The sequence below is a fragment of the Brachypodium distachyon genome, chromosome 2, assembly GCF_000005505.3.
Source record: "Brachypodium distachyon strain Bd21 chromosome 2, Brachypodium_distachyon_v3.0, whole genome shotgun sequence".
Lineage (NCBI taxonomy): Eukaryota > Viridiplantae > Streptophyta > Magnoliopsida > Poales > Poaceae > Brachypodium > Brachypodium distachyon.
The window spans coordinates 3,028,689-3,052,659 of NC_016132.3; the positions used below are offsets into that span (position 1 = coordinate 3,028,689).

At 49.1% G+C, this 23,971-nt stretch overlaps 2 protein-coding genes and 1 long non-coding RNA gene across 3 annotated transcripts; 1 reads left to right on the plus strand and 2 right to left on the minus strand.

Annotated features, from left to right (window-relative positions):
- The first annotated feature begins 16 nt into the window (after positions 1 to 16).
- Positions 17 to 2,630, plus strand: LOC112270988. The gene is made up of 2 exons (XR_002963739.1): positions 17 to 740; positions 2,491 to 2,630. It is a non-coding gene; the product is annotated as an uncharacterized LOC112270988 (long non-coding RNA).
- LOC100838076 lies at positions 834 to 17,337 on the minus strand. Its single transcript, XM_010232198.3, has 7 exons — positions 16,847 to 17,337; positions 15,674 to 15,952; positions 13,854 to 15,079; positions 6,981 to 7,287; positions 1,779 to 2,056; positions 1,388 to 1,692; positions 834 to 1,311 (listed from the first exon to the last, which is right to left on the minus strand). Exons 1-7 carry the CDS (start codon positions 17,150 to 17,152, stop codon positions 1,127 to 1,129), a joined length of 2,886 nt encoding a protein of 961 aa, XP_010230500.1. The 5' UTR covers positions 17,153 to 17,337; the 3' UTR covers positions 834 to 1,126.
- A 2,373-nt stretch (positions 17,338 to 19,710) lies between these two features.
- On the minus strand, positions 19,711 to 22,832 carry LOC100826036 (galactinol--sucrose galactosyltransferase). The gene is made up of 2 exons (XM_003569223.3): positions 21,468 to 22,832; positions 19,711 to 20,978 (listed from the first exon to the last, which is right to left on the minus strand). The coding sequence occupies exons 1-2, from the start codon at positions 22,704 to 22,706 to the stop codon at positions 19,869 to 19,871; spliced, it is 2,349 nt and encodes a 782-aa protein (XP_003569271.1). The 5' UTR covers positions 22,707 to 22,832; the 3' UTR covers positions 19,711 to 19,868.
- Between the last annotated feature and the right edge of the window lie 1,139 nt (positions 22,833 to 23,971).

The following is a 23,971-nucleotide window of genomic DNA, read 5'->3' on the forward strand; positions in this document are numbered from 1 at the left end:
AGATAAGATGGGTCATGGATTCAGTTTCGCGGCCCAAATAAAAGCTCTCTTTTACCCGAGAACGTTTCGTGGATTCGTGGGCCAAACCTTCTGCCTCACAAAAAAAGCAAAACGAAACAAAACTGGAAGCAGAAAAACTGAAAACCTTCATACAAGAAATTCGAGACGGGGACACATTCCTCATTCCTCGAGAACCCAAAGCACGGTCGATCGAGCAACGCAACGTACCGAGAACCAAAACAAAAACTCCGATCATCTTGTTCCTTCCTACCACCCCACAACACAACCCACGCCACTCTCCTAGCTCTCCTACTCAAGCTCCCCCCATCGACGACGACGAGACTAGGCCATATATATGTGTCGGAGAATACAATGCAAGCTTACAGAGTGTCTTAATATTACAAGAAAGAAAATATTACTGTGGAATACTTTAAAATATAAAATAAATAAAAGAGGGAACCTTCTAGTGTTTAGATATGCATGAAGAATTATGTAGAAGCTTTGGAATACTCTAGAATAGGAGTTTAAAATAAATAAATAGAAAACCTTCTAATACCTAGATATTTGTGTAGAAGTGTGTGGAAGACTTTAGATATTTTGTATTAATGGCTAAGATCTTGACACATGTCAAAGATCCAATGGTCATGTAGTCCTATAAATAGAGGCACTTGCCTCACACCTTGAGTAGTAGAGAATAAGAAAGTGAAGAAGGTGGAGAACAAGGTGTGAGCAAGTGTAAGGTGTGTATGCTCTCTCTTGTACTAATATTCGTAAAGCAATATAGTACTACTTTGTTCATATAAGTCTCCCGGTTAGGCCTTGTTATTTCTAAGTACTTAGTGCATATAAGTTGTGATTTAATGTGAGCGGATTCGTCCGGAATCACAACGGTCTTGTTTCAACGTGAGTGGCATAGCCACCCGGATTCAAGACTTGCTTTAACGTGAGTGGCTCTGCCGCCCGAAAGCTTGCACTAAGTAAGTAGAAATAAAAAGGAACTAATCAACTACACCAAAGTAGTTGGTATAGGTGAATAGGCCCTCTCGTAGTGTGTTAGATCCCCTCGAAATCTCTACAATATACAATATGCAATGGCGCGCAGCCTCCGTTGTTGGACGTCTGTCTTTCACTTGAGGGAGGCGAGGCGGGTGACGAAGATGCCGTAGGCGTCGTCCCTGTCGAGCATGCTCACCCGGACGTACCTCGGGTCCGCCCCGAACTGGCTCCCGCTCCTCGTCAGGATCTTGTGCCCGCGCAGGAACCCCGCGCAGTCCTCCACGTCCTCCCTGTCACACCGCAGCCACGCGAACGCTGCAGACAAACAACAAACAACGGCCGTCACTCAGAACTACCGATCGATAAACTCGAGACACGATCTGAGACTTACCGGGGTTGTTGGCGGCGGTGTCGTTGGAGAAGCTGCAGTGGCCGGAGGTCTCCTCGGGGAGGCTGAAGATGCCGGATGCTGCCGCGGCGGCGCGGAGCATCGCCCACCGCTCCACCATCTTGCGCCGGCCGAAGTCGAACAGCCGGTGCCGGTGCCGGGAGCCGGAGCCCATGTCGTAGCCGTCGGAGACCGCGCTGAGCACCTTGGCGGCCCGCATCTGCGAGTCCTTGGAGACGCCGATGGTGTTGAGCTCCACGAACTTGGTCATCCTCTTCGCCACCTCCCTGTCCTTCACCAACGCCCACCTGAACAAAGACACCGGATCAATATACACAAACGGCTAGCAATCGTCATGAACGGATTAGTCAAATTTCTTCTTTGTGCTGCTCACCCGATCCGGGTGCCGGCGTGGCCGGTGCTCTTGGACACGGTGAAGAGCATGATGTCGTGGGCGGCCTCCGCGGTGATCGGGGTGTACTGCGGCCAGTAGTAGGCCAGGTCGTGCACCGTCTTCCCGGCCTCCGACCGCAGCACGGCGTCGCGGAGGGCACCGTCAGGGTTGTTCGGGGAGCACACCAGCTCGATGTACTCATCGCCCTTGAACGAGTTGGCGTCGCCGGCCCACCGGAACAGACCAGACCGGAGGAAGTCCGTGACCGCCGGATACGACTGCACCCCAAGGTAACAGAACATACATCAAAATCAGTGAGATTTCTTTTCGCTCTCTGATCTGCTATTATCACCTCGGAAAATAGTTAGTACACCAACCAAATTACACGCTCCATAAAGTTTACAGGTGCGCAAGGTGTAGAAATGCGAAACTCTGAAGTTGCAAATAAAATGTACTAGTGCCAACAACTTGGTTTGAATCCAAATCGTAGAATAAGAACTTCTCGCCTACTTAAAATAGGGGATCGCCTGGGTAAACACTTGTTTCTCAGTCGATGGGTATTGAACGGAGTCCATCATCGATATTCCCAGCCTTGTGTTCCATATTCCCAGCCCTCTTTTTTTTGAGTGGAGATATTCCCAGCCCTCTGTTCCCTCACGTGAGTACTTTTTTTATTTTCTTTTTTATTGGGCTGATTGTGTGTCTTTTGTAGGATTGATGAGGTGGGCTACATATGGCCTGAATTGGCCACAAATAAAATCTTAGGCATGATATTTTTTTAAACTTACAGATTGAAATGACTTGTATTGCACATGAATTGAATGTGAAACTTTGCAAAAATATTTTATAAAAGACATGTTTATCGTTCATGACAGCCCTGAATTATGTTTGTGTTGTTGGGTATCATGCCGGGCTATCGTCGAAAGCAAAACAAATAAATCCATTCCTTGCATAGCCCAATTCCTCAGTCCATTTGTTCCCTTTGTGTTCATTTGATCTGGAAAAACTGATTTGGGGACAATCTATGACCCGTACATAGCAAACATTTGTTCTGAGAAATGAAACGCTTGTTCTTAAATCAAAACACGCCCAAGACCAGCCTCGCCTTCCCATTAGAAAAAACTGCTTGTTCGTCTATGGTTTTCGGTCTGGTTTTCCTCATAAATTCGGTGTGTCTAGGGTGAGTTCTATGAGATATAAGAAAAACACTTAAATCTTAGTCATGTGTAACTCATACACAAAAAACTCAATTGCACATCATGAGTCTTAATGGGCACCTCATCTCCTAAAACAACTAAAATTTGCACAGCATGAGAGATCATGCGCAACTAAAAGAATCTCTTGCACATCACGAGTCTTAATGTGCAACTCATCTCCTAAAAGAACTAAATTGTGCTCCCTCCGTCCGGTTCCTATGCAAATCCACGTCACTTATTTCGGGTGAGAGATCATGTGCAACTAAATTTAAAAAAATCAGTTGCACATCACCAAGTCTTAATGTGTAACTCATCCCCTAAAACAACTAAATTGCACAACATAAGAGATCGTGTGCAAGTAAATTAAAACAACTCAATTGCACATCACGAGTTTTAATGCGCAACTCATACCCTAAAACAGCTAAATTACACAACACGAGGGATCATGTGCAACTAAAAAAATTCAATTGCACATCACGAGTCTTAATGTGCAACTCATCTCCTAAAACAACTAAATTGTACATCATGAGAGATCATGCGCAACTAAATGAAAAAAAACTCAGTTGCACATCGCGAGTCTTAATGTGCAACTTATCCCCTAAAACAAAAACAAAAATCAGTTGCACCATCAAGTGGCTTAATGCGCAACTCACCCTAAAAAACATACTCCCTCCGATCCATATTCATTGTCTTAAATTTGTTAAAAAATGGATGTATCTATGTCTAAAAATCGTCTATATACATGTAATATTTTGACAATTAATATGGATCGGAGGGAGTAAGTAGTTACACAACAAGAGCGGTGATGTGCAACTAAAAAAAAACAGTTGCACATGAATATGACACATGACCAACTGACCAAAAAAACTGAATTACACATGACGATTGGTCTTGTGCAACTTGCCTTAAAACTCAAATCGAATTATCCTATACCTATTTCTCGGACAACGTATATTTAGAAAAACCCATAGAAATTGTATATGCATGACAGACAACAAGAACACAAAAAGGGAGAACTAGGAAAATAAGTTGTTTCTTCTTTCATATTGTTTTTGAGTGCGGATTTTGTGCCCCCAGTGGGCTATACCACCCCCCTTGTCACCGTACGATCCATCTTGGAGATTAGAAAATTTATTCACCGATGAGTAGTGAACTATGTTGAGACTAATTAATGCATGCATGTTACGACAAAAAATTGTGACATTGTTTTTTAACCATATGTTCATGATTTATGTTAATAACATTCATTGAAAGTAATCACCGTAAATGTGTGAGGCCTAAAAATCATACAGTAAATGACCATCTTGAAATGCTATACATTAATGCAAACAAAATAAACATGCTCACTGCTATCATGGTGTTATAGACAATAATTCCTAAAGTTTGTGGACTAGAGCAAATATGCAAGGCATTCACATCAGAATTTTTCGATAAAAACCCCTCCCGAGGGACATGGCCAAGTATACAAAAATTCCATAAAAAACCGGTGCATCTACAGCACACACACACAAAATAAAAAACTTCCCCGCCGCCTCCCCTCCCGACCTGGTCTCTCGGGAAAAATACCGATCGATGGAACAGCTCTCTCGATCAGAATAGGCATCACGTATTATTGTTTCCTCTGGGTCGGCTTATATGCTCATTATACCGAAAGTACCGATATCTAATCACGGAATAAGTCTATTCTTTTCTTTCTTCTTTTCCTTGTGCAAGTCAACTGTTCCCTGGCACACCTTCAGTTCAGCTGTGACATCTTGCACTTGTAAGATCACTTGCTTGCCTTTATGCTTTAGTTTCAGCATTCCTTTACTCCGGTCAACTGTCATTTGACCAAAACTTGACAACCAGTCAATGCCTAAAATAAGATCATAACCTTGTACATCAAGCACCCTAACTTCTGCTCATGCTACCGGACGGCCCACCCTAAAAAAAGCCCAAAAGCCTACACGTGTGAAGGACAAACTCGGTCCCAACAACAGCCCAGAGCCCAACAACAGCCCACAGCGAAACAACACACAGAAAAAAGAAAACGCACCAATTTCCGCACGAGCAAACAGATGGACGGTCCGTACACGTCGACTGAGAAATACTTACTTCTCAGGCGGCTGATCAATAGCAAATTCGTAAAATAGATGCTTCCTTCTTTTACCAAACAAGTCAATCCGGTTGCAGTGGATTTATCGATTGACTCACTGAGTACTACCACCACAGGTAGTATTTCAGATTCAGACTATAGAAGCGGCATCATCGTGGAAGTGCTAGCAGATAAACTAGGAACTGCACGCCGACACCCGATGACAGAAAGCACATGATGTAGCGCTAGATATGGAACAGACACACGACACCGGAATCATAACAACAGAATGCATCTGACCATCTGTACTTCCCCAGGTTAATTAACTAAATACCGGAAGATCAATCAATCGATCACGTTCATGCCACATGAAGATGAACAGGGAACCGCGCACGGCGCGGCGTGCCGTTCCCATCATCGGCAGTTCCGCACATGCACAAGGAATTTTGAACTACCAGGGAGCAGGTTCTGTTCTGCTCTGCCTAACATGACGTTTCGCTAAACTGACTGAACGACTCCCTCCTCGGAGATTAGACTAGCAATTAAGCACCATTTGCTCCAGGAGCAGAGTGGTAGTTTCGGGACAAGGAAATGGGGACAGGAATTGGGCACTATCAAAGTGTCGTCTTAGGTAGTGTTTGGTTTAGGACATGAGGTAGAATGACATGGAATGGTTCCATGTTCATGGCATGGAATGGAATAGAATGGTTCCGTTCCAGTATTTGGTTTAAAAGGAATGACATAGAACCAAATGGTTCCATTATGTGTTTGGATTGGAGCATGGGATAGAATAGATACGGTTCAAATCACCTCTTGCATAGAATAGGTGAGGTTAGCTATGGCATCTGAAAAATTCAGAACTATTTCAAAATAAAATTTCGGTAGGAATTGGCCTAATATTTTGAGCAGACAAATTTATATCAATCAACATACATTCACATACGAATTTTGAATCAAACATCACGCAATAGGGCCAACAAAGAAAACTATACTCATGGAACAGTGAAAAGACATTTGCCGAACTCACAAATTCTGTTAAGTTCATGAGCTATACTGAACCATGCAAAGAACCAAGAACTGAAAAGAAAAGAAAAACTGCAGGCGGAAGTAATTCTCCATGTAAGCAATCAGTCAGTTAGGATCTGACGCGAATCAAATTGAATGAGAGGGAGGTTTGCTGTTGCCGGCTAGCAAGGAAGCACGCCGACAGCATGCACGGGAGAGATGCCAGCCACCTCGATGCTTCTCTCCTGCTCAGTCACCCGGCCAGCGGCGGCTCCGCCACCCAGCTGCCTCGCTGCCTCTCCGTCGTCCGGTCAGCAGCTGCTCCGCCCACGGTCGCTCCCTGTCGCTGGCCTCCTCTCCTCATCTCTCGCAGCTTTCCCCGCCGCCCACAGCCGCTCCGCTCCCCATCGCGCGCAGCCGCTCCCTGCCAGCGGTGAGGAGGACGGGATTTCTCTCCCCCCAAAGACCTCCTCTCGTGGGGATGGCCGCGATCTCGTGGGCTGAGAGCTGAGCGGGTGGTCTGATTTTTCGCTCGGGCCCACACGTTCCCATCGGAAGCAGGTGATTCCTTCGTTTTGGAGGTATGGGTTGGTTCCGCACATTCGAGGTATATTTCTTTCTAAGGAACCACTTGTTCTGTTCCATTTTTGTATATTTCAACAACCAAACACAGGAATCCGGCAAATAACCGGAACGGTTCCGTTACATATCTTCTAGCAACCAAACACACCCTTAATCCCCCGTCCCATCTCCCCATCATTCGGTGGGAGTGGAAGGAATGATAAGATAACGACATGACCCAATGCGATTATGTTGCCGAAAATACCCTGTTTGGCGGCGACAAGAATATCTATCTACAGCCACAATGCCGGGCGGAAATTCTGAACTTGTAAACAGTAGCAGTAAGTAAAAATTTTGGGCACTTACAGAGTAGTATGGAGCCGTGGAGACAATGCTGATGGGGTCGCCGGAGCCGGAGGGGGAGAGCGCGTAGAGGGCGGCCATGAAGAGCTGCGTGGAGCCGGTGCCGACGACGACGTGGTACTCGTCCCCGGCGGCGGCGTTGCGGACGGTGCGGTGGAGGCGGCGCACCTGGCGGCCGAACTCGGGCTCCAGGAACCAGCACACGTTGCCGACGTCGGAGAAGTAGCTCATCGTCTGCCACCCTGGGATCACGATCTCCGCCAGCGCCCCCGTCTCCCTCCAGAACGCCTCGAACACGGTCGGGTCCCCGCTGCACCCGACACACACACACACACCGCCAATAAAATGTCAACGGTCAACTTGGATTTTCAAAGTCAGCTACTACTAGATTCTTATTTGAATCTCTGATCGGCTCTCGCCCGATCATGTGGTGGTGCTAATTAACGTTTTTTTGCTTTGCTTAAAACGGAAGGGGATTGATTCATGGAGGCACAGGTGCATGCATCGACCGAGCGCGTGGATTGATCTTGGCATCGATCCATGGGCGTGAATTCATTCATTCATTTCCTCCCTTGGGCATCGATCGACATTGCACAGGGACATGCTCCGTGGGGAAGAACACTCAGCGCCTCTCCCCACACGCTTGCCATTTTTTTTCTTTTTCTTTTGATACTGTTATAATTGGAGAAGTAAAAATATGTAATAATACTGACAGAGTAGTTAAAGGGGCACTTACTGGTCGAGGTTAATGACCGAATCCGTTCTGACCGTTGGTTTCCCCGTGGACGGTGACATCGCCGCGGACGCCCTGTCCTTGGTAACCTCCTCCTGCCGCGCCTCGCTCTTGCCGCTCAGGACGCAGGCGTCGGGAGGTGGAGAAGCGACGGCGGGCGCGGGGCTCTGCCGCCATGGGTGGCTGATGGCGTAGTGGTGGAGGAGGAGCGCCAGCGTGGCCACGTTGAGCGCCACGGAGGCGAACACGGCGACGCGCCACAGCGGCGTGCTGCCGCCGCTCCCGGCCGCCGACGGCCGCCGCCTGGTGCCGTTGGTGGGCCTCTGGCCGGCGCCGCCGCCGTTCTCCTGGAGCTCCCCATTCGCCGTGACGCGCCGACGGGTTGTTGCCGCCGCCATGACGCGCGCCGGATACCGGGTCCGGGGTGCTTCCTCCTCGTGAAATGGAACGGGAGGCAGAGAAAGAGAAAAAAAAAGGTCCCTGGGGAAGAACGAGAACGCTTCTCGGATGGAAACAAGGGAAGTACCGATCCCCGTGGAGGAAAAGGCTTTGGAAAGGAGAAGCCGACGAACGAGCTGAGCTCGGGCCTCGCAACACGCAAGGCAGCTAGCAAACCACGGGCTGGAGCTCAGATCACCACGAGGGGCACGAGGGACGCCCTCCCTGCTCGCTAGTGCTGCTGCTCCTTGGAAAGTTGGGAGGTTGGGGCACTCGCTATCCCACTAGCTCTCACGATAGCAGCGGGCAAATCCTGGCTGAGCAGAAGCAGAAGCAGGATCAAATGGCAGTCCCAGCGCGAAGGAGGAACAGAGCGGAGGAAGAGGAAGGGAGTGGAGCAGAGGAGCGACAGTGAAAAAAAGGCTGGTGAAGATGGGAGGGGTGGATAGAGTGAGCCTGGCAGAGCGAGCAGAGGATGGTGAAGACGCTGCAGCAGAGCAGAGTTTGTCCGCACTGCGGTACTAGTGCACGGGCGCGTTTATTTGTAGAGCCGCGCCCCACCACCGAGGCGGTACAAAACGATATTCCTTTGCCGTTTCGAGGTGACGGGACACGGCGGGCCTCTCTACGGCTAGCACGGTCCTGCCTGGCCCCGTCGTTTTACTTTTACCCGCTCGCCGTGATTTATATTTTGGCGCGAACACTGTTGCTCTTTGATTTCTCGAATTTTTTTTTGTCGATTCTGAGATTTCATCTGCCAATAGACAGATAAGTTTTTCCTCAATCACTTGCGAGAGCCATCCGAATGAAGCATTGAGATTTGTAGGAAGACGACCAAAATCAGGCCTTCTTTGATTCAAATTTTTTTTATATGAATTGGAAATCCTTATGATTTTTTCTAAAATGGGTCATTTGATTAATAGGATTGAATCTTACAGGGAAACTTCCTAGGGATATATCTGTACTACATTTCTAGGAAACTTTTTATCCACTCCAATCTTTTGGAAATGATCTTTTTTCAGTGGAGCAACCAAACAAACTTTGTTACAAATAAAATCATGTTGAAATCAACTGTGCGTGATATTGCAATCATGCACGTTTTCTATTTGTGCGTTTTTTCAATCCCGTGAATAAAAAGAAAAGAGCCTTGGTCTTAGAAGATGTTTTGTACCAAACAATTAACCTCTAAATCCCCGGCCTGTGTCGAAGAGATGCACACATCCAATTTTATTATTACAAAGTTGTAGAAATCAAACAAAACAGTTAACGGGTCATAGAGTGTGGATATGATATAAGCCAAAGAAAACAAAAATCATGTGGATTGTGGCTATGCATCTAGAAATTTAGCAGCAGGCTGCCAGTCACCCTGGTTGAATAAATCACGTGCGGCCATCTCCAGACAAGTGCATCTAGAAGTTGAATGCTCTCTTGTCCATCGGTAGGAGGAATGACCAAAGACGTATCAAAGTAGCAGCCCTGAAGATAACCTGCAAAAGGTGAGCAACTCTGAATCTGTTAAAAATCTGTCATTTTTGTACTTATAAATGGTCCAACTACAAAAAGCATAAAATCCCACTGGTATGTGAGTTTTAATATTTTTACCAACCCCATTTAATCAACTACCAAACATATTAGTAAGTAATATTGTGGAGGGGAAGTTAAAAGCAAAATCTACTTATCCAAATGATTTTTGCAATTGGACACGAAATGAATTAACCTGCTGTGATGTGGTAGTTCTCCATACCGAGTACTTTTATGATGGATTTCCTTTGTTGGTAAAATACAGATATTTCCTGCTTACACGGTGATAATCTGTGCGTGATAATCGAATATTTATCAATTATTACTTTGATTCCTGCCACCTGTATTTAGTTCTGGGATGGGTTTCACTTTCCAACATTCCATCAAAACAAAAGAGACCGGTCGTTGCCCGAACAATATTTCTGGTATAGTCGGTTAAAGATCAATGAACTTTCCGACCACGTAAAAAATGAGTAGACACTTTGCATCTCTACCGAAGTAAAGCAAGAGATAGTCGTTAGCTAGGTAGCTTAGCAGGCAAGTGCAAAATTTGCTTCGTAGCAAAAGATAATACAGTTTCCAAAGCGTGTTTATCTTAAGCTAGACCAACCCTTTGGTTTGGTTCCTTCCATGTTTTTTAAGCTGCAAGTGCTCCCATTTTCATGTACGGAGTATTATATTAACCCAGCTCTCAGCTTTCTAAAAGTTCGTGCTTTAGCTTAGTTTATAACGTAGAAAGATTGTGCTTATCATTTGTTTATGATTGTATACGTCAAGAATGAATTCCTATACAGCAAAAAGGACCGCACAATTATGAAAAGCATCATTGAGCAATCAGACAATGATTCGCATAATGATTAGATAAACGTGGCTAAAAAATCCTACAAACACAGTGTACGTACTGTACGTGCTATTACCATGTACTGTGCTAACCAGGTACTAGCTAGCAATGATTTGTAAAATACATATATTTTCATTCAGGCCCACGTGTCATAACCTTGAGCTACAAAATTGAGTAAAACTCATGGTTGTCGGCTTGAGATGAACTAAATTTGAAAAGCACAAATGGCTGTCTGATCCTGCTGTTAAATTTTAAGTTTAGTTGGCCTGGTTGTTTGACCTATAAAAAATGGAGTAAGAACTAAAAGGAGGTTGAACCAACATAGGATTAGTTCAGATGGCCTCGTTTCGGTTCACCAGTGCTCCAATAATTTTGTCCAAATGTTCCGAATGATTAATTTGGTTAAAACTGAGGATTATGTCTTTTGTTACTCGTTGGTCTTAAACTTGCATGTATCTGATCAAACCCCTTAGTTTCTGTTTTTTTTTTTTGCTACACTCCCCCTTAGAAGTGGGTTTTGGTGCAATTTAATTTTGTTTCATTTCATTCACGTGTTTTCCATTCATGCTATTCAAAAGACCACAAATTAGTAGCCAGAAAGTGTTGGGTGTAGACCATGGCATGGTAGTTGACCTCTAGATTTGCTATAGTAGAGAGGAATAGTTGAGGAAAAGCCGAGCGATCCACTTTCTGAGGCAAGGAAATCAATCACACAGCACCTGCATCACGCAAGGCAATCCAACCAGAGGATGGGAGTGGAAACTCTTGAAAGAGCTACACATGATGCAATCATGCAAGCACCTCGATCGGAATATATTGATACCCCATCTAGTGGATGGTTCATGATAGATACTTGGCCGATTGGCCCACAGAACCACAACATTCTTTCGAGTTTTTGTTTTTGCTCAACTTTTTACGATATTTATGCCGATCCCGAAAATTCACATGAGAAACGATAAATAGTTTACGACGAACATAGTTTTGTCCTCTTGCAACAGAGAACATACCGTTCCATTGTCAAAGATAGCGGAACAGCATCGGTTCGCACGTCCAGAGAGTTTAGCACACACTTGCCGCTAATGGCATAGATTGTTACGTACGAGTAGCAAATAACGTGGATGCCCTATCCTTTGATAAAAGCAACTTATCCTATTTCGGACGAAAAATGAAGAAGACGGAAGAAGCGGCTCCAGTTCCATGCATTTCCCAATGACTTTTTCGACTTGGCAATCGTAGCAATTTATGTAAAGCCTCCTGATCCGGATAAACATGCTCGATACATTCTATACATTCTAGTGAACGGATTAAAACGCATGTCCCTTCGACGGTGCACTGAGAAAAAATAGATTTAAGAACCCCTCACCTTGTATTTCCGGGCAGCTTCATGCGTCCTACGTCGGCAGTACATAAAGCACTCGATGTGTAAAGGCCCATACGTGTGTACGGAGCCATTTTCTATAAATTCTGGAAGAATAGATAATCGACGAAACAGAGAAAAGCAATCTGATGTGCATCACCGGCGGCGTACGCGCCCATGACCCCGGGTCCAGACAGATACACCGACGACGCGTGCATTTCCCTGAAAATGACCGATCGCGTTTCTTCGAAAGGGCCTTTGGCCTTCAGACTGTCGTGGCCGGAGAGTGGCGGGGACCCGTTGCAGAAACGGAAAACCATTGCCGCTATGCATATAGCTAGTCTACTCGACGCATGGACCGGCCGGATTTTAAAGCACCGGAGAGACTCGCCATGGATCGAGACCACTCGCTGACGCGGCTTGTTGGATGGCGACGGGACCGCCGGGCCGGACCACGCCTCTAGCTCGTTGATGGATGGGCACGGGGAACGGTCGCTAGCTAGCCGCCGCCTATCATCATCGTCGCCGTCGGATCGGGACCATGCTTACTAATAGCTCTCCGTTCCATTTGTGGACGCGACGGTGACCCCCGGAGTCCCAATTAATCCTCCCGTGCTATGCAACTGGCTAAAATCGAACCGGGACGGGGCCTTCAATGCAAATGCAGTGGTAGCACCTGTGGGCTTGGCGACGGGCACTACTACTGCTACAGCACTCAGCAGGGAGGAGGCACATGACGGCACGTGATCCATCCCCCGCCGCGTGCCTTCTTCACGTGACGACCCGAAGCAGAGCAGAGCAGAGCAGAGGCATCCCTGCTGCCACCACGAGCCGGTGCGTGCGTGGCGGCTGAGACCTGAGAGCGAGCGATGCTAATTAACATGGGAGGACATGTCTTCGCACTCGCCGCGGCATGTCTCTCGCCCCATCAATCAATCACCGTCGGTCGGCATGGTCTGCTCTGTACTCTCAACATGGCATGGCATAATGGCATCTTGTGTGTGAGAGAGAGAACGGACAGTTGACATGCATCTTCTGCAGTTCTGCTTCCGCTGCTTCTTGTCTCCAAAGGCCACAAGGCAGTCCACGCTACTTTATTAATCTTGGCATTTTGGCACATGACACGGTGGCTGGGCAGCGCGGCAGCACGAATCAGAGATGAGGCCCGCCTCATCATCACCAACATTACACAGCCATAACTCCATGCACCAGGAAGTAACTAGCGGATTCCACGCGTCGGGCACCAGTATGACAGTGTCTTTCATGCCGCTTCAGGAAGTCAGGAACTAAACGCAAGGGCGGCAGCAGCGATTGGCGCCTCGTCGTCACCAAATCACATTGTTTCCTCCATATATGGATCGTCTTGCTCTCCAAGTCGACTAGCAAAGCGATAGAAATGACTATAAATGAGAATGAAACTCTGCATCCACTTCAATCGGGCGCTCCCTGTATGCAATTGGTTATGTAGTAGATGAAAGGGAATCAAAAGGAAAATGGAATTTTACACGGATCGACCGGCAACCCAGAAAGTTATATACTCCACATGGGTACTGCTTTTAGCTATTTGCCATGCCTTGCTTCCCTGCACAGCAGCTCTTCGCGGCAGCCAGACAGAGTCTCACGGTTATGCACAACAGCACAAGCCAACGCTGTGCCAAACAAGCGCGCACACACAGGGAGCTTACAAAATATTGTTTATTAACATATCACAAAAGAAACAATGGCTGAGTTTTGGCATATCATCACATATACGAAAAGAACAAGAGGTAGTACTCCGTAACATCCATCCACAACTCCTTGAAAACACCTGCAGCTGTTCAGACTGAAGAAGCCACAGAGCACAAGACCTGATAAATCAACCTGTCCAGTTTCGTCAGGCCATGCTATCTGAAGCCGGGTCCTGACAATATTATACACAAACTGTGACAAAAGGTTATGGTACTGTAGTGTGGCCGCCACATAATCTCTCGCTTCTACCGCCCGTACCAACCTTTCTGGGGCTGCACGTCACTGTCGTTCATCAGCTTGTCGAGCACCACGTTCAGATCTACGTTCTGCCCGTTCTCGGTCAGCCTCCGCACCGTCGCCCTCACCTGCTCTCTAGAGAACCCCATTGTCGAGACCTTCTCGACCACGTCGTCGATTGCCACCCTGTTGTTGCCTGACGAACCGGTCGGGCTGGAACTGACTGGCGCTGCTTGCGGTAGTATCTGAGCCGTGGGGAGCCTGCTGCCGTAGCTGTTGCCGCCACCCCCGGAGGTTGGCCCTGAGGGAGCAAAAGGTGTCGGCTTCATTCCAGCATTGCCACGGTGAGAAGGTGACCCAGTGTAACCATATGAGTCGGAGAAACCGCTCCCCCCCTGTGGCCCGTACCCAGTGGAACCATAAGATGGTGGTGTCCCAGAGTTGGGCCTAGATGCAGGAGGTTCATACATGCCAGGGTTCTGTCCATAGAAAGGAGGGGCTGGTTCACTAGGCGGTGGCATATAAGCTGAAGGAGGACGGACATTTGGTGGATAGCTATGAGGAGGCACATATTCTGTCTGCTGGGGTGCAGGAAGTGCAAGTGGGCCTGAAGGGTTAACATTTGCAGACTGAGGTGGTTGTGAATATTGAGGAAAATGTGATGGTGGTTGATACTGCTGCGGTGGAGCTGGAGGTGCCTGTGGCTGTGGAACTGGTGGGGCTTGATACTGCTGTGGTGGAGCTCGAGGTGCCTGTGGCTGTGGAACTGGCGGGGCTTGATACTGCTGTGGTGGTGCTGGAGGCGCCTGTGGCTGTGGAACTGGAGGGGATTGATACTGCTGATGAATGGCCTCAGTTTGCTGAGCAGAGGGCATGTAGTAGGGATCATTTGGTAAAGCTGGTACTGAGGTAACCGATGCAACTGGAGGGACTGATGGCATCTGTGAATGTGGTGAATGGCCTACAAACTGTGCTGGAGGCTGGTTTTGAAGCATTGGGGGTGGAGGAGGCGCATTTGGAGCAGGAAGTGCAGGAAATGCTTGTGGTTGGGAAGGGGTCGTGACTTGATGTTGCGGCTGAACAGCTGCCTGCTGTGGAGCCACTGACTGCTGTCTCGAGTCTGCCTGTCCAACCCCACTGTTTTCTGACGAATGGGTCTCAGTTTTGGGTGCCTGGAGCTTTGCAAGATTGACCAGTGTTTCCACAATTTCCTGCTTGTCGCGCATAATCTGCACACCTACTTGGACCTGTATGTAGCAATCCAAGAATTAAAGGCGAATGGTCCTCATAGTGCCGACTGAGTACTGCATTAAACTGGTACTTAACTTATTACTCCCTCCGTTCCTAAATTCTTGTCTCAAATTTGCCCAAATATGGATTATCGATTCATAAAAAGTGTCTAGATACATGTAATATTTCGACAATAATTTAGGATCGGAGGTAGTATTTCACATAAGCTTACAACTGGAGTATTAGTAGAAAAGGTATATTCTATGAGTGTTTATTGCATAAAAGGTAATTATGTGTATAACATCATCCTGAGAAAAAAAATGAACCACACAAAACATGAATGATAAGTTGAAAAGGGAAAGAGCTCAAAAAGCTAAGAAAAGACTACTGAGTTATATAAAAGAATTTTCAACTTAATTCCAGTATAGCAGCTGTTGCCAACAATGACCAGTGGTGCGTTAGCACTTAGCACAACACTATGACCTGCCTACTGCCATAGCACAGTAAACTTACTTCAATATGACATCATTACTGAGCAAGAACAGCCATTGTATTGACCTGTCAACATTTTTCAGACAGAGAGAGGGGCACGGGAGAGTCAAAAAGCATACCTCCCTCAGCATGTTCTCAAGTTGCCTCAGTTTTCCATCAGTGCTGCCATTATAGTTGCCAATTGTTAGGTTGAACTCATCAACAGAGTTTTCAAGATGATGTGTTCTACGCTCCAGCTGCAAAAGCCTTGAGCTTACACCTTCTAGTGCATGGAACAGGTTATCAGAATACTTTTTCATGGTTCGATCAATATCTGCCACAGTGACCTGTCCGAAGTTACTCCTGTCATCCTCATGACTAACATTCTTCAGCGCATGATTCTCCAATATACCAGCACTCTTCCCATCAGAGAAAAAATGGTAAGTACGGTATTCATATATGATAAAGGATGAACTATGCATAGTGAGCAGTTCATTCCGTGCAATCAACAGAACCAATGGAGTCCTAAAACCAAAAATCTATTTTTGTTACATGAATAGTTAGATGTAAACATGAAAGGTTATATATCACTAACTAATTAAGAGTTACAAATTCAAAGTATGGAGTACTAAATTTTTGAAGAGCACAAATGAACTTGTAAATTTGAGCGGGGTAAACGTGTATATTAGGATACCTGATGTGCCATATTCAAATCAGTCATAGGCAATATTACCTCATGTAACCAATAGACAGTAGGAGTATAGATAAGTTCAATAATTGGTGAGCAATTCATAGCACAAATGTGGCGACAAGCTAAGAGCCTGCGGAAAAACTTAATGTACAATTCTACACGAGTTTAGTACCATTAATTGTTTCTCCAAATAAACAGGCATCTACCTGTGGCATGCGTTATGGTCGAGAAATGGATAAAGTCAATTAAGCATATCTTTTGGGTCTTTGGGATGTGCTCTTTCCTTGATGCCAACCGCATAACATAGTCAAATTTGCAGCACATCAATACAATAAACTACCACGTGACAAAATTTAGTAGTAGTAACTAGCAGTACCTAAATCCGAGAAAACCATAAACTTTCCCAACCCTTTTACCCAGCAGATCCACTTACGGTGCATGTTGCCCAGCAATTATCCATCACAACAGTACCAGTTATATCTTCCAAGCTAGGCGCCTTTGTGAATTTTGCAACACGAAGTAACTGGTTATTTGCGTTCAGGCAGTTTCACGAATCGCGGGTAGGTTCGATCGAGAGATCTAACAGGAGGGGTAAGAGATCCAGCGACCGAAAAAAAGGTACCTTGAGGTTGTACGTGGACGAGGCGGCAGTGGGTGCCCTGGAGCCGGATTCAAGGGAGCCCCACGAGGGCGGCGCCGCGGTGCTGGTGCGGATGGGCTGGAAGTCGTAGCTGGGCAGCACATCAGCGGCGGCGCTGCCGTTGGTGCTGTGGTGGCGTCGGATGGGGCGGTCCTGGCCTTCGTCCTGGGGGTCGGGGCCCATCAGATCGAGGAGCTCCGCGCCGCCGCCGCCCGCGAGGGAGGAGGAGGGGGAGGCGGAGGCGGCGAGGCCGAGGATCTGCTTGTCCATGAACTGCGACGTGTTCATCGGGCGCAATCGGCAGCTGGACAGAGGTGGGGGAGAGGGGGAGATGGACTTCCTGCCTGGGCGGCGCGCGGCGGGGGAAGAAGCTGGGCGGAGACGATGGCGATGAGGTGGGTGGAAGAATCGAGCCGAGAGATGGGACGGCGAGAGCGAGACGACACGAGACGGCACGGCGAGTGACGGACGGGGTGAGTTGTTTGGCTCCTCCTTGTTGGGTTGGGTCTGAAACTCGTGCGGGCTTTTTCTGGGCTTGCTGGACCGGCAGAGGCGTCGCAGTTGGGTCGGAAAAACAAGGGCCCCCCGACTGGGTTTGGGTCGGAAAAATATAGGCTCCGAGCGTCCGACTAATACCTTGGTATTGGGCCCCAAAAAGGGCTTCCAAGTGGGCCTCAGCGTGCTCCATGACCCGACCGCTTTCTTCGCTCGCAGCCTAGAAAAAAAAGACCGTGGTTTTGACTTTTGAGGTCCCCCCGAGAGATCGAACTGGTGCTGAGGGCACGTTTGGTTGGGGTTAAAATTGTTTTTTAACTTTTGGCTTATAAATCATAAAAGCATTTAAATAGTTGTTTTTAATTTTGGTTTTTTGCTTATACCATCATCTAAGAATATCGAGTCAAATGTTAAAAGCCAAAACTTATAAACCAAAAGTCAGAAAACGGTTTTAAAACTAACCAAACAGGGCCTGAGCATGATCTTGGTTGGATTGCTGCTCATGAAAGGTGTGGTCATTGCCAAGCTTATGGGCTTTGTGTCATGAATTTAGGACCTCGGGCAAAATAGGATGATGCCATGTGTTTGTATGACTGTAATATTTGGAATTGGAATTGTAGTTTTTAAATGTAAGAGCAGCTAGTTGCTTCGTGAAAAGGCAAGCATCGCCGAGAAATCTGGTTTTTGATCAAGGGAAAATTGCCACGTGACTTTCTAAATCTCATACATTTCGTTGTTGCTAAGGAAAATTCATCAATTCTCAAATTGTCCGCGAAGGACTTTAGAGGAAAAAAAACATGTTTTTTTAGTAAATTTCACACAAGTTGTTAGCTATTTTGACGGCATTACGACAGGTGGTGCCCACGTGTCGGTTGAATAGTCGGGTCCGACACGACCCGCTAGCGACTGAATAACTCCCCTCGCCCCCTCCCATGTTGATCTCCGGTGGCCGGCGCTGCCGCCCTCCCCCTCCACGAGCTTCCTCGACGTGCCTCCCACTCACGGCCGGCCGATTCCTGCCCCCACGCCGCTGGCTCTCCCATCCCGCTCATCCTCTGCCCCTGACTAAGGCCTCCACCACCAGCGGGGGCTTCGTGCTGCGGGAAATCCAGATGGCGGCGATGGGGGCTCCGCGGCGACGCGGTGAAGTGCGCGGAGGAGTTAGCTTCGACCGGGAGGCAGCGGAGGTGGCTGCCGACGGCGAGGGCCCACGGTCAGCGGAGGACGTTGACGCGGGGGCGCGGGGACCGAGGCGAGCTCGTCGCTTGCTCCACCAAGGCGAGGCGATTCTCCCGCACGCAGCGGCGAGGCGCGGGAGAGGCTGCAGCGGCTGCGTGACCGAAGGCGGTGCCTCACCGGACTTGGGGAAGATAAGCCGCGCGTGAAAGCTTAAGATCAAATTAGAACCCGTTTCTGGTTCGTGCGTGTACAGCTTGACGAGAGTAGTGCTGCTGATTGATTTGCTTGGGCGTTTTGTACTTGTGCATCTCGCCGGAATCGTTGTTGCTTGCCAGAGAGAAAGAGCTTGGACTTGGACTGATTTCCAACAGCGCGGGGGATCGGGAAAGAAGAAATACAAAGAAAGAGATGGGGGAGGGAGCAGCGGGCGAGAGGAAGATCGATATGGGCGAGGCACAGTCTCGCCGGAAGGGATGACGCGGCATGGCCAGCCGGACGACATGGGCGGCGACAGTGGCAGGGAGGGGACGGACGGGGCTGCAGAAGAATAGAGGAGGAAGATGGGTTGCGTCGGATCCGACTTTTCGTCTGACCTGTTTTTGGCTTACTGCTACATTTTGCCCGGATCTTTGCGGCGTAGCGGACAAATTCGTGTGGTTCCCTGAGACAAGTGGCCAGAAAAATGTGGTTTTTTAAAATTTATTTTTTTTCTCTAACGTCACAAAGAAACCGTACGGATCTTTGCGGCGTAGCGGACAAATTCGTGTGGTTCCTTGAGACAAGTGGCCAGAAAAATGTGGTTTTTTAAAATTTATTTTTTTTCTCTAACGCCACAAAGAAAACCGTACGGATCTTTGCGGCGCAGCGGACAAATTCGTATGGTTCCCTGAGACAAGTGGCCAGAAAAATGTGGTTTTTTAATTATTATTTTTTTCTCTAACGCCACAAAGAAACACTACGGTAGATAGAAGAGATGATGCCGTTCTGTTAGCTTTAGTGCCCCTTTGGATCGAAAGAGTACTTCTATTCTTGTGTTCCTCGGAGCAGTTACAAACAAGGATGCCGTTCTGTTAGATTTGAGCAAGCAGAGTTTGGGCGATGGACCGAATGGTATTAACACTCGTCACAAGTCATACAATCCACGAGACAAACGAAAGATGCTTTACAGGAAATGTAAATCAAAACCTTGAATTCGATTGATTCATTCAGCTTACATATACATTAAATTCTTGCGAGATAAAAATAAGCAAGACAAGCTTAAACCATTACATAAGAGCTACACAAATTCTAAGCTCGTTACAGAGTCCTCTGGTCTCCTTAACTAGTCCCTTCAATAGAGGTACTGGACACGAACCAGCTTGGACGACGACCCAGACCACGGCACATCGACGGTGACCAACCCATCTTCGCCGCTATACACGAACTCGGCTTCGACGCCGTCCACCTTGCACATAACGGGCCTCGCCGACGAGTACGCCACCATCTGCCCAGCGCCCTTGACGGCCACCTCCACTTCCCCAACGCCGCACTCCAAGCCCTGCACGGCGCCGCCGGCATTCAACATGTTAGCGAGCCCGATCGGCGCGAATCCAGCGTCCCTCTCAACGACCCTGGAGACGGGGGCTACAACGAGGAGCTCGTAGTTAAACGGCTCGAGCGTGAGCTCCACGGTCTCCTCCGGCTTCAGCAGCCGCACACTCCCGGCCTCGACAAAGTACACGGCAAACTCTGCCGCGCCGACGCCCAATCCGCCCTTGCTCTGCCCCCACTCGACGTCCGCGGGGCCGGCGTGCACCGTGAGAGGAACGGAGCAGTGGGAGAAGCACTTGTTCCGCCTCGCCTCGGGGCTCCACCCGCCGCCCTGGCAGTTAAACATGCCCAAAACACCCGAGAACACATTCAGATTCCATATCTTGAGCACGGTCTCGCCGTCATGGAGCGGGTCCACGAAGAGGCAGTCGCGCGTGGGGAGCGCGTGGTGCGCGCACCGAAGCACGGTGCCGTCGGGTAATGCCAGGCGGCGGAGGAGCGCGAAGTCGTGGCACCCCACGGCGTCGCTGACGTAGACGGGCCCGCCGGAGACGGCGCGGGAGGCGGCGTGGAAGGCGGCGCAGGGGTGCGTGGACTGGAACATGTCCCAGTCCGGGTGGATGAAGCTGCCCATCCAGAGGGAATTGTAGGCGCAGTGCACCATGTGGCAGCCCTGGAGCCAGAAGGTGCCGTTGGGGTCGCCGGAAGGGTCCGTGCACCAGAAGTCGTCCCCGACACGGCCCAGCGCCACGGCTTCTGTGCCTAGCAGCATGAAGTCGTTGCAGTGCTCCATGCTCGCGATCACGCCGTTGCCGTTGAAGTGGCGCCGGACGGACTCTGTGAGCGCCCGGAAGTAGGCCTTGGCGAGCTCCACCCGCCCGCCGTGCTCCTCGCACAGCATCTCCAGCAGCTGCAGTTAAATTAATTGTGGCGCCATCAAAATCATTTCTTTGCTAAGAAAATTAACAAGATTATGTATTTTCATGGCTTGGAATTAGGCACATCGATTCGAATGTCAAATACTAGTCTATCCTGCCGTCCAGGTCAGGCCACTGACGGTTGAAAAAGATTGGATATACATATGGTCCTCGTGAAATAAATACAGAAAAGGACGGACTCTGAAAACCGAAGTGGGGCGCGGGTTTGCAATTTCATGGACAACATTTCTTGCTTTCAGGGCACTTCGGAAACCTCGAGAACTCCAGCACGTGCACAAGGTGCACCGCTTATCGTTCCTACAATTCTATAAGCCTAGTTCAAGTAGCATGCGCACTAAACATTCTCAAGCTAATCCATCATGACTAAAAGAGGATCAAGAGTAAATCAACACGCTAATGGTAGAAATGATCAGAGGAAACGAAAGCAAAGATAATTTAGGAAGAAGCGATCGATGACTCACATGAATGACGTCGACCTTGACGCCGTCGATCCCGGAAGCCTGGAGGTGCGAATGAAGCCCCTCATAGAGCTCAAGCACGCGCTTGGGATCCACGAGCCCGACGCCATTGTTAACGATCTTGTCAACGGCAAGGTCCTCCATGGTGCGCTGCAGCCCGGGCGAGAGCCTGGGCTTCACAACCTCCGCCGGCGGCAACCCAGGCGCGCCAGGCCGGAGCCCGCCCCAGTACCCGCAAAGCGCGTGCCAGACATACACCTGCTCCACGGTCGGGAACGCCGCCTTCATCTCCTTCACAAACCCGCCCAGCCCTTTCCCCTTCACGCCCTCATACTCTCTAAACTTGTGATTCTCCTCGAACTTCATCAGCCGGCACGGCATCTGCTCCCCAGCCGCCGTGCGGTTCATGCCCTCGGCACCGGAAGCCGGGTCGTCGTCGTCGTGGCAGATGGACTGCCATCCGTCGTCGATGAGCACGAGCCCCGGCGGGCACCCGCCGTCGGCCAGCCCGCGGACGCCCTCCCAGACGCCCGCCGGGTGAACCTTGAGGTAGAAGGCGTCCCAGGTGCACCAGCCGAACTTGTCCACGATCGGCGGCGGGGTCTTCTCCTCCAGCAGCCGGAACGTGCCCAGGTGGGCGCGCACGACCCGCGCCGCGTCCCGGACCAGCGAGAACGGGTCGTCCCCCGCGTGGAGGTACACGGCGGACCGGAACGCGGCGCCCTTGACCGCCGACGAGCCGCTCTCGAGGCAGAGCGCCACGTGGTCGGATTTCTCGGGCTCGAGGGAGGCGCGGAAGGGCCCGTCGAGGATCGGGAGGAGGAGGACGTAAGGGCGGCCGGGGCCGGGGCGGTCGAGGAGGAGCATCTGGGTCTCGTTCTCCAGGTCGCGGCCGCGGGTGCCCGTCCAGTGGGTCGTCCACCAGACCTTGAACCGGAAGATGCTCATGAACTTGGTGGAGACCAGCCGGCCGATGGGCACCACGTGGCGGCTCAGGGGCTCCGGGGCGTCGAAGCCCAGGAAGGCTCCGTTGGCGGCGTTGGCGGAGGAGGAAGGGACGAGGGTGGAGGCCGGGGTGAGGCGGATGTTGGCGGGGACGTCGAGGAGCGCCGGGTGGCCGTCGACGGCCAGGTCCTTGCCGCCCTTGAGTGTGAAGCGGGACGGCGACGGCTTCAGCCCGTCCGCCGCGACCGCCCCGCCCAGCACGTCGGCGGCCGTGGCTTTGCTCAGGTTCGGAGCCATGGGGGCCGCCGGAGAAGCTCGCTCTTGGTTGGGTTTGTTTGTTTTCGCTGCTCTGCTCTGCTCTGTTCTGTTTGTTGTTGGCTTTGCTAAACTCGCGGTGTGCTTTGGCGAGTTGATCAGGGGCCAATTGGCGCGGGATTTATAGAGGCATCGGCGTGTGGTGTGGCCCGCGAGAAAGGAAGCTCGCCCTTCTTTAAACGGAAATGGAATTTCTTAAATTTGCCTTTCCTTTTCGTCTTGCTGCTACGTACTACCACAGTACTACAGTCGACATAATTTGAGCGGAAACTGTTGCTTTCACCATTTTGGTCGACATTACGCGTTAGCACGAAGGTTCAAGTGCTGAATTAGCTCCCGTTTTGGCAGTTGAACTTTGGAAATCCATCCATAACACTGGATAAGTGTGATACGTACTGTGTTATCCGTACTTCGTAGGCATAGACCACGTGGGCGCCCGAGTTTCTTTTCCTTCCGTTAATTATCGTCTTCCGATTTGCTATTTTGCAAGTAATCCAGTTTCCCATTGTGTATTTGGTCTTCGATCGAAGATCTTGAGCAATTCACTTACCTGATGACCGACCGTGTAAAACAGAAGTTGCCGTCCTCTTGAGATTCTGCGGCGACGCATCGAATCCGTGGTTTTTCTTGATTGGTGCCTCGTGATGCACGTTTGCACGTCCATGTTTAGCGGTATGATGTGATCACGCGAATGTGCTGGAATCGGTGTTTTATTATAGAAAGATCATATTTTTCTTCCTAGAATACACGTTGCGGGCATATCATCGATTAAAAAAAAGGATGAGGAGCAACGGTAACACGTGAGTATTCGTTACAATTAGCCGGTGTCCCCCCATGACACCACTCTCAGGCAGCCTGACGCTAGAAAGAGCCCTTAGATTGGATGTCAGCCAACACAACATTCACGCACGCGATGGCTCCATCGAACACAATTTTGATCCTTTGCTTCCAGATCGTCCAACATGTGTGGGTGATGGTAGTCGTCGCATCCACACACATGTCGGACGATTATCACAATCCCATTTTTCTTTGTGCCGTTTTTCATTATTTTTATGTCTTGCTAATCAAATTTTTTTTATTTTTGTGTATATTTTTTCACAACAGATTATAAAATTAGTTCAGCGCAGCATAGTCAAACTATGACTAATAAGTAATTAGATTTCTAGTTGGCACTAATCCAATAGTGAGATTGGTTAAAAATTCATGCACGTGATAAGATAATCTTAATTAGACGGGTGGTTGTGATT